This window comes from Cucurbita pepo, chromosome LG07 (assembly GCF_002806865.2).
Source record: "Cucurbita pepo subsp. pepo cultivar mu-cu-16 chromosome LG07, ASM280686v2, whole genome shotgun sequence".
NCBI lineage: Eukaryota > Viridiplantae > Streptophyta > Magnoliopsida > Cucurbitales > Cucurbitaceae > Cucurbita > Cucurbita pepo.
Window position 1 is genome coordinate 4038721 of NC_036644.1, and position 9606 is coordinate 4048326.

General features: G+C 37.3%; 2 protein-coding genes across 7 annotated transcripts; both read right to left on the reverse strand.

Annotated features, from left to right (window-relative positions):
• Positions 1 to 465: 465 nt before the first annotated feature.
• LOC111799297 (increased DNA methylation 3-like) lies at positions 466 to 4579 on the reverse strand. Of its 5 annotated transcripts, XM_023682795.1 has the most exons (5): positions 3653 to 4578; positions 3348 to 3416; positions 2009 to 2059; positions 1128 to 1353; positions 466 to 1018 (listed from the first exon to the last, which is right to left on the reverse strand). In XM_023682795.1, the coding sequence occupies exons 4-5, from the start codon at positions 1294 to 1296 to the stop codon at positions 747 to 749; spliced, it is 441 nt and encodes a 146-aa protein (XP_023538563.1). In that variant the 5' UTR covers positions 1297 to 1353; positions 2009 to 2059; positions 3348 to 3416; positions 3653 to 4578; the 3' UTR covers positions 466 to 746. The 5 variants fall into 5 exon arrangements, with proteins under 5 accessions (XP_023538563.1, XP_023538561.1, XP_023538562.1 ...); XM_023682793.1 differs by lacking the exon at positions 3348 to 3416; XM_023682794.1 differs by lacking the exons at positions 3348 to 3416; positions 3653 to 4578 and adding an exon at positions 3452 to 3640.
• Positions 4580 to 5041: 462 nt separating this feature from the next.
• On the reverse strand, positions 5042 to 8747 carry LOC111799180 (AT-hook motif nuclear-localized protein 10-like). 2 transcript variants are annotated; one of them, XM_023682605.1, is made up of 6 exons: positions 8630 to 8747; positions 7518 to 8054; positions 6610 to 6662; positions 6015 to 6146; positions 5732 to 5893; positions 5042 to 5581 (listed from the first exon to the last, which is right to left on the reverse strand). In XM_023682605.1, the coding sequence occupies exons 2-6, from the start codon at positions 8002 to 8004 to the stop codon at positions 5312 to 5314; spliced, it is 1104 nt and encodes a 367-aa protein (XP_023538373.1). In that variant the 5' UTR covers positions 8005 to 8054; positions 8630 to 8747; the 3' UTR covers positions 5042 to 5311. The 2 variants fall into 2 exon arrangements, with proteins under 2 accessions (XP_023538373.1, XP_023538374.1); XM_023682606.1 differs by lacking the exon at positions 8630 to 8747 and having other exon boundaries at positions 7518 to 8533.
• Between the last annotated feature and the right edge of the window lie 859 nt (positions 8748 to 9606).

The window sequence follows — 9606 nt, forward strand, 5'->3', positions numbered from 1 at the left end:
CCTTTAACAACGGAGTTCACTCATCGTGCATCAATGATTAAGTGTAGATTCCAAATTAAGAACGGGACAAACAATATCATGTTTCTTTGATAAATACGAGGTATAATGCTATCATTTTAATATTACCTTAGTACTCCAACTAGTTATCTCTCCATAACATCATTAAATTTCACTAACCTTCACATATCATCTAGCATGTCTTTATATTAAGGTCGAGATCAGCCAATTCATTACCTTACGAAATATCATAACTAGCTTTACTCACAATTGTTTTTGAATCTCGTTGATATTGATACTGAGGAAGGTAATATTGATTATAAAATAATTTATGTAAAACCGATTTGCATTTCAATTTAGCAATCCCAAAAAATCTCGTAAATATTATTCACATTTTGGTTATTATAGATAAATCACTAAAAATTTAGTATCAATTTACCAAACACTTTAATCTTACCGAACACTATCTTACTTGATATGAAATGATAACGGCTTTGATTAGAGATTATATAGTCGACAACACATCCTAGATGGACTAGTTTCGAGCGGGTTAATAGACCAACGAGACGTGTTTAAGACCAAGAGAAAAGGGTTTCGGTTTCTAGGGGTACAAAACTAGTCCACCTAGAATGTTTCAAACTCCAAAACCAACAAGTTAATGAGCTAAACTACGTTGTAAAGTGACCCTTTTTCTTCATAGAAAACTAACATAAGGAGACAGCAAAACCATGTACCTACCTCCATCATACTCACGGCGGAGGATGGGAATCAGCCACTGTTGGAGGTGCTCTGGACTTCATAACCACTACTTCCAGAATGCCATCGGGCCGAAAACTAGGAGACGACAACCGTGGATCTACTGGTCCGGGCAGTTTAAAAGAAACCGTAAAAGATCCAGGAGGACACAGTTGCTGCACTTTCATCTGATACATAGCTGATGAATCCTTCAAAAGGCCTGGACCTGTCATCACTCCTTCAATGTGAACCCTACCATCGCTTTTGATCTCAAACTTTACCTTACCTGGAAGAATTATCTAGTTGATTATCTCTCTAATGAGCAAACCTATAACAGGAGGAGTTCTACACGAATGCTAGATTGAGAGAAAAATAAGACGAATCAAGGAGCTTACTTCGATCCTTCCGTACACCAGGCAATGCAACGCGGAAAAGGTATGCACCTTCACTCACGCCAATATCGACAAGACCAATCGGAGGGCCAGAACTACCTTCCTTGGCTGTTCCAGTTAGAATAACTGATGGCTTCAGCTTCATATGATCGCCATGGCCTTCCATGACCATGCTCCAGTCTCCACTAATGGAACTTTGTAGATTATTTGTTTGATGTTTTCAATTCACCTGTTAATGAGGTAGACAGATCTTAATGGGGATAGAAGATATTGAAACATACAATCCATGATGATCAAAGGAACCTTAGTACAAATGAGTACAATTTGAAAAATATCAAATACTAAATACTCTTTAGAATGGTTGCTGTCATATGTTCATTCCCTCTACGCTATCATCGAAGAAAAAACTTACACAAAATTAGTGACCGTTTCTTCGAGTTCGGGACAAGTAGATTGCCAGAAGGTTCTCGCGCTTTCACTATTTACCTGAACGTGTGTTGTGTGCGTATGTTCTAGGGTGTGTGGGGTGCTTCTAACCTGTTTCATTTTTTGCCTTAAAAGGAATTCATTACCTAATAAACCAGATAAAGGTATTGGACCATGAAGTAACTTCGTTAAGAGATATGCCCTTTTAAATTTCAAGCACTGATCTAGAACTTCTTTTGAAGTTCAATGAATAATAAATGCTCCTTAATATTCTTCTAAAGATTCTAATACTTGTGCAAGCACAGAGAACTCTCTTTTCACCGTAATGCATGCTGGTTGAAAGCGTAAACTGAAAATCGAAACCCAACCACAGAATAACCCGTGCCAGTTGACCCGAGCATGCTATAAATCTGCTTATGTCAATATGATACGCATCACAGAAACAGGATTCTACATACCTGCTGCATAATCTCAATTCAGAAGGGAAGGCCATGTTTATATCCCAATGCCTATGAATTACAGTAATAAACTCACAATTAGGAATTTGGCTATGTTTATATCCTTCAAATGGTTGTTTGACAAGCAAAGACAGAAAGATATTGAACTTCATGCAAGGATATTTTCAGTTATTGTTCACATAAATAATCTATATAATTTAGTTGATATTCCTGAATCTGTAAGAGACGACTGCACCTCAAAGACAGATGAAGAGGTGTCTAACCCCAAATATGGCTATCAAATTTTGAAGTTTAACAAGTGGATCAAGAAGATTGAACACAATGGGTCAACTAATAATGGGTAGGTGAATCGTGCACATAGCTAAAAGATCAGTAATCAAATCCACGGCCAACAGCACTAGCAAAGGGGGAAAAGTAAGAAATTAATATCACACCAGGACTTGTTAAACGAAAAAAAATATTCAAATGGATACTGAATCATTAAATATTATATGAGAAGTTATATTTTCCAGTGTTTTCTCATCTTATGAAGGACAGAAGGATCTCTAGACAGATTTGAAAGAAAATTGACCAGTTCAATTGAAGAAATGAAGCTCTAGAATAAGGAAATTGTTTCAATTACAATAGGATAAATTTTGAATCTAAAGCATAGATATGTTCCCAGAGTGGTGATGAAGCAAAGGCTTGGACAGTTTTAAAACGCGTCTACTAAGGAGAGGTTTCCACATCCTTATAAGGAATGTTTCGTTCCCCCTCCAATCAATGTGGGATCTCACAATCCACCCCCCTAAGGGTCCGGCGTTCTCACTGGCACACCATCTGGTGTCTGACTTTGATACCATTTTTAACAATCCAAGTCCACCACTAGCATATATTATCCGTTTTGGCCCGTTACATATTGCCTTCAGCCTCATAGTTTTAAAACCCATCTCCTAGGAAAAGATTTCCACGCCCTTATAAGGAATGTTTCGTTTCGCTCTCCGACTGATGTGGGATCTCCCATAATGTAATCTTATTGATTCTTGAGTAAAGTTCATGAAGTTCAGTTTTAAATTTCGTCTTACTGAATCGCCCAGTCACGAAACCAATACCTTCCCGCATTGAATTTTCTATTTTTTATAAGACTTGGGAGTAGTTGTGAGTTATGAATGGCTGGACAATGCTATTGTCTCAGGGAATGGATCTAAACAAACCCATTTGTTTGCCTTGATTTTGGTTTAGCAATTATTTTCATACAGCTAAGAGATACTAATTTGACCACAAATTGTGAGTTTAGGGTTAAAAAAGTTGAAAGTTTGAAAACCAAATACAAGGTAGAACATGAATCTTCCTTCCCCACCAGTGTATGATTTGTAAGTTTGTGGGTGCACATAAACAAGAAGAAAACAGCAAGGGATTGGGGATTGTACTGAAGAAGCAACCAAGAAGAAGAAAAAAACATACGGATTTCGCGATTCGTGAATCCACGAAGTGGAGCGACCAGAAGAAGAGCCGCAATCAGCAGAAAATAAATGAGCGTTAAACAGCGAAGAAAAATGGAGAAATAATTGAAAAAAGATGCAAAGACGTTTGGCAAAACACAGAGAGGAAGAGAGGAAAGCGGAAAACGGGAAAAGCAAGATGAAAAGAAGAAGAAAAGGGTACCTGAAAGTGGTGTGGGAGGCGGGTTTTGAGAGCTGAGCTTGAGGAGGCGGGCTTTGAGAGCTTGAGGAGGCGGGCTTTGAGAGCTTGAGGAGGCTTGGTGTGGGCAATTCACAGCTTCTTCAGGAGGCGGCTTTTGGGAAGTTCAAAATGGAAAGAGAGAAAGCTAAGTTGATAAACAACCCCAACAAAATTCTTATACTCACCTCATTCGCCCTTCAAATCAACGGAGACAATAAATTATTTGTCTTCAAATTTTTTTCCTTTGCTTAAATTAGTTTATTTTTAAAACTAGTCTATTAGGTATCTTACCTATCCTCCTCGTTAACCTCATAATTTTAATAAAATGCGTCTGCTAGGGAAACGGTTCCACACCCCACCTGACGTGAGATCTCACAATCCACCTTTTAAAGGCCTGGAAAACGGTTCCACACCCCACCTTACGTGAGATCTCACAATCCACCTTTTAAGGGCCCAACTCCTCTGGCCCACTGAGCAAGGTCTAGCTCTAACATAAATTTTCATTCCCGTTTCCAACTGAGATCTCACCATCCACCTTATCTCACCATCCACCTTTTAAGGGCCCAACTCCTCTGACCCACTAAGCAAAGTCTAGCTCTAACATAAATTTTCATAAATTTTCATTCCAGTTTCCAACTGAGATCTCACAATTCACCTTTTAAGGGCTCATTCACCTTTTAAGGGCTCAACTCCTCTGCAAGGTCTAGCTCTAACATAATTTTTCGATTTGTGCATGTCATCCTTGCACAATGGTCATGTTAATATTCTCTGTGTCGTGTGTCGTCATTCTTGCACAATGGTCATGTTAATATTCTCTGTGTCGTTTAAATTTTTTCGCATATCTCCGTTATTCACTCATTTTTCACTAGAACACCACTTCTTATCCGACTTGCAGGACAACCAACATTTATAGTTAGAACCAAACTCCATGTGAATTTCATAATTGCATTACTTGTAACTTCCTTCNAAAAAAAAAAAAAAAAAAAAAAAAAAAAAAAAAAAAAAAAAAAAAAAACAAAGTTGTAAAAAATTAAAACAATTTTTCTAAAAACATAATTTAAGTTTTAAATTACAAGTAATTATAGGTCAACTATAAACACCAATTTGCTAAATCATATGAAATGAGTAAAATTTTAATTTGATAGACGATGATAACATCAATTGCTTCAAATTAAAACATTGAACATGGTTTGGACTTTATGTTAATTTTAAGATATGGTCAGAATAAGAACTTCATTAAAAACAGTTCAATACACCAGCATGAAACTAAACATTTTAAATAATCAAATACCAAAACTAATTTAAATTATTAATTCGTCAAAAGATGTTCATAGAAAAATAGTTTTTTTTTTTTTTTTTTCAAAACTATAATTCCCACATGAATTTAAAGGCAATTGATTAAGGTAAACAATGCAGTTACAGAACTAACAGCCTATCTAAAACCAACTCTTCTTCTAACCTCAAAATTCAATGATACAATCTGACAAACCGGGTTTGATCAACCAAAACATCAGAAACTCAATCTCTCCCTACTTGCCTTTTGCTATTATCATGCTAAAAACTGAAACTTTTTTGAAATACAACACCCATGTGTGGATGCGATGTGTCATGTGTCACAGCTAGATTCAATTGCTAGGATACTTACTTCCATGGCATGCCAGACATCCCCTGTGGATGGTTGTTGTTGTTGTCGTCGTCGCGGGCTCCAGAGCTGTTGTTAAGGGGGCTGTCAGGGTCGCCACTGGAAGACTCACTCGGCGTCCCGTGAGAAGGACTACTGGCTCCTCCTCCTCCTCCTGTTAAGTGACCAAAGCCAACTGGGTTTGGCATTTGCGAGGTGAAGACGGGTTCTGTTTGGCTGTCTGACTTCAGTTCCTTGTTGCTGTCGACTACGAAACTTCCCACGACCACCTGCATATACGTTTCCAGAATGCAGAACCAATATCAAGTGAAAAAACTGGATAGAGCAATCAGAAACTAGCCAAAGTTTCTGTGGAGAAGCCCAAGCAGAGAGATAATTAAGTGTTGACTGAGTTGTCTATGGAAAAGAAACTAATTTACCTGAACAGGAGATGCAGCCGTGAGAAGACCCGCCACACCACCACCCAACACTCGGCCATCTGGACCAGACAAAGACACACTCAAACCACCAGTTCTGCTTCTCTGACCACCATTTTCAGACAGCAGAAATGAACCTGAGAGTGACAGGATTTCAAATCGACCCTGCATGATGACGAAAACTAAGCAACTCAAAAACTTGTATTAACAATTATCCTACAAACAAATGCAAGGAAACACAGTTTTATCTTTCTTAAAACTGTATATGCGGCATGAGCTTACAAACCTCATAAGTGACAGTTCCACCAGATATAGCAGATTGACGTAAAGTCACATTCGATATTGCTCCATTTGCAGAGAGGATACAAATAGCCCTAGGGCCATTCTGAGAAAAGGACATTATTTTCGACGATACATCCTGTAACACCGTGAGCCAATCAAATTATTGTTGCTTGGGCAGAAAAACGAACGTACGAATAAAATGAGCACATAAAGGATGTGAGAATGAAATGAATGCGCAGTTGAAAATAGTGTTATTAATAAATCCATCCTGCAAAAAAAAGCAATCCAGGTACACTATACACTCATGGACTTCAAGTTGAAAATAAAAAAAAGTTAGACATGACAACATTCCACGAGCTTCTGCTTTTATCCTGTCGCAAGAGTAAAAAGTGACAATAAGCATCTTACCTTCTATTCATGAACAATTCAGTGCCACAATGTAAGAAACAGTAAAGGCATCCAAAAAGCATTCAATATAACAATAATTTACATTGGATGTGCAACAAAATGTATTGTTTAGTCATTCAAGATGCTGATATTATAAGTAAAAATAATTGACATGGCCATAAAAAGGGTCAGAGAGTATTTTAAATTAGAACCTCTCCGGCTTTCACATCAATAACATGTGGAGTGAATCCAATACCAGCTGGTCCTGCAAGTAATAGGTCTGTAGTAAGACACAGTTTTCAATAAGACAACCAAGATAAAATAATTATCACACAATAGTTTAGAAGATAAACTACACCAACGCTTGGACACTTATAAAGTCAACCAAAGTAAGATTCCCTTCCTTTTCACCTGTTATTGTCTTCTTATTACAGTGAAACATTATAATTTCAGTCATGTACACACACAAAAAAGACAAAAAAGGAAAGGGAAAAACAGTAATAGACAAATAGGAGATGTCTATTCCACCGGAAAAGGTATGTTTGATTGGCAATCCAACATTCGATGCAATTTCGTAAGGATAATTAGGTTTCCATAACAACAATTAATTAATCTTGTCGTAAATGCGACTAAATGACTAAACAAATATTGGTGAAACAACACAGGAAGGAAGGGAAATAAAAACTAAGATTTGTTATCATTTTAAGAAGCACATAGCAGAAAATGCAAGACAACGAAAAGGGCAAATGCGTAATTTCATGCTTACAATCTCATCTAGGACATAATAGAATCCAACTTCCTGGATATGATATCACTATCTTTTCCATACTTTTTAAGTCTTCAAGGCAGAGATTATGCATATAAACTATAAGGAATCCAATTAGATATATCTATTCCAAACAACTCATATAAATAATCACAGTAAATTAGTCAACTCAAAACTGCTAGTCAATCTAGAATATTCCTATATTGCCATTGCCCACGTGAAAGATAAGATACATAATGTTAAAAGCAACGAGCATAACAAATAGCAGTCAAGTAAGCATCAAATCCAGAGACCCAATTGGATCTCGTCAAGGAAGAGTATCTATCGGGCAAGACGCTTATAATATTTAGTTACCCAAAGCTTCCAATTGTTGTTTTTTCTTAGAACCAAGTGGCCTGCCTTTAGTTTTCTTCATTGAATTTGGTGAGGCTAATCCCTCTGAAGCAGGATTAGCCATAGTTGAAGGAGATAAACCTCCACTTCCTGAAGGCGGCCCAGAACCTAAAGCTAATGCCATGGAGCCATCTGGTCCATACTTCCTCGGCCTCCCCCTTTTCTTCTTTGCTTGCTCGCTGCCCACCGAATTTATGTTGAAACCATGAGGCAACATAGACCCCCCACCCGCTGATCCCTCAATTCCGTCATTACCAGAAACTCCGACCATGGAGGACTGATATGGCGGTGAGGTTGAAGGAGTTACAGGCTTGTAAACGGCCGTACCATCGGCGCTGAAGGTTAATCGCATGTTTTGGGCCGCCGCCTGCGACTGTAAGGAGCTATTCTGAACGCCGATGCTAAAGGGTTCCCTACTCGTCACCACACCAGTCTCAGATCCCGACATTTTGCTCCTCTCTTTCGCTCAGCAGCTCGAATCAAAACTCTACCGAAAACCTGGAAATCAAAGGTGCAAATACGCGAAGAAAATCTACGTGATTTTGGATCATCATCTCGATAATCAGCCATAATATCTATTCCGATAAAATACGGAAGCGCAGAAGGCAAGATCTATGACACTAATGAAGATTTCGAAATGTATTTAGTTCGCAATCTGTAACATAACCACACCAGTGCAAGAAATGAAAACAAAGAATTAACAAAAACAAAACTGAGAAGATGATTAATGATTTCCTAAATGCGAAATCAAACCAAAGCAAAGTAATGTTTACAAGAATTAACAAAAACCCTAAAACCCCAAAAGTCCAAGATTTCCTCAAATTTCTTAACAAAATCCAACGAAATGCAAGGGGGAAAAATCCTATTAACTTGAAAGCGGTAACAGAGTATTTGGCTAAAGTACAGAACAGATCATGCAAAAAATGAGAAAATTAATCCTTAATAAAAGGAAGAAAAGAAAATTCAAAGAAAATTGAAAGAAAATTGAAAGAAAAATTGAAATATATTGATTTTATTTATGAAAAAAATGGAGGAAATTGAGGAAAAAATGGAGAAAATTACCACAAACTTACCAGTAAAATAGGAAAATTAGTGGAGAGTGATAATCAAAGGAGAAGGAAAAAAGTTAGGGTTTTTGAAGGGGAAAACGAAGGGTTTGTTCAAAGGACATTTTGGAAAAGAAATGCGGAAATGAGAAATATTTAAATATATTTTTTTTAATTATGGGATGATTTGTGGTTTTAATTATAAAATATTTATTTTGATAATTAGGGATTACTTTCCTTTTACGGCTTTTATTGGGGGAAGAGAAAAAAAGAAAAAAGAAAAATTAAAAAATTAAAAAAAGGAGCACGCTTTTACTCGTCATCAAAATCATGTCTACAGCTCCCCACCGCTAAAATGCCCCAAAATATAATGTATAGGGATATGACTAGTTGTTAGTTCTTTATACTCCGGTTATATGCTATCAAAGTTGTTGTTGTTATTGCCTACTCGTTTTTAGCTTATAACATTGTTTTCTTTAAAATTGTTTTCAACGTATTTCTTTGCTCACGTTCTCTAAAATGATTCTCTCAAACGTGACTTGAGGATCGAGCATAAGTCGATATTGGCCCCGAAGTGTGAATTTCATATGGCTGACTTGTTCGCTAAGTTAGAACAAGTACCACACAATCGTTGTCTCGTTGTCGTAAGAGTGAGATTGTGACAAGTGGTATTAGAGTCGATTTGGCTCCTTACAAAGTAGTACACAACTAAGAAAGTCCCAAATTCACCGATTGGATGAAATGAAAGAGCAGTTATTATGTATGACTCAAGTTCCTTATGGAATGGGGCTTTTGGAGTCTTACATGAATGAGATTAATTTTTTCTAAAAAAAAATAGATGGGCCCTAGAAGACAAGGGCACAACTGCTCGTTCCTTCTAGCGTAGGGATAGTTTGATGAGCTTTGTTGGAAGAACGGGTCAAAGGCTTAGACATTGCACAACAAGCGATCGTTTAGATGGTCACAGAAATGTCTGAGGATTTGAGAGCAACCCTTGGAGTGGT

Coding starts and splice junctions, on each gene's coding strand:
- LOC111799297 (XM_023682796.1), bottom strand. CDS start 1,296: ATGGTCATGGAAGGCCATGGCGATCATATGAAGCTGAAGCCATCAGTT. Junction 1,019..1,127: donor TGGTGTACGGAAGGATCGAA/GTAAGCTCCTTG, acceptor TAATTCTTCCAG/GTAAGGTAAAGTTTGAGATC.
- LOC111799180 (XM_023682605.1), bottom strand. CDS start 8,004: ATGTCGGGATCTGAGACTGGTGTGGTGACGAGTAGGGAACCCTTTAGC. Junction 6,147..6,609: donor TTGATGTGAAAGCCGGAGAG/GTTCTAATTTAA, acceptor ACGGTGTTACAG/GATGTATCGTCGAAAATAAT. Junction 5,582..5,731: donor CGGCTGCATCTCCTGTTCAG/GTAAATTAGTTT, acceptor ACGTATATGCAG/GTGGTCGTGGGAAGTTTCGT.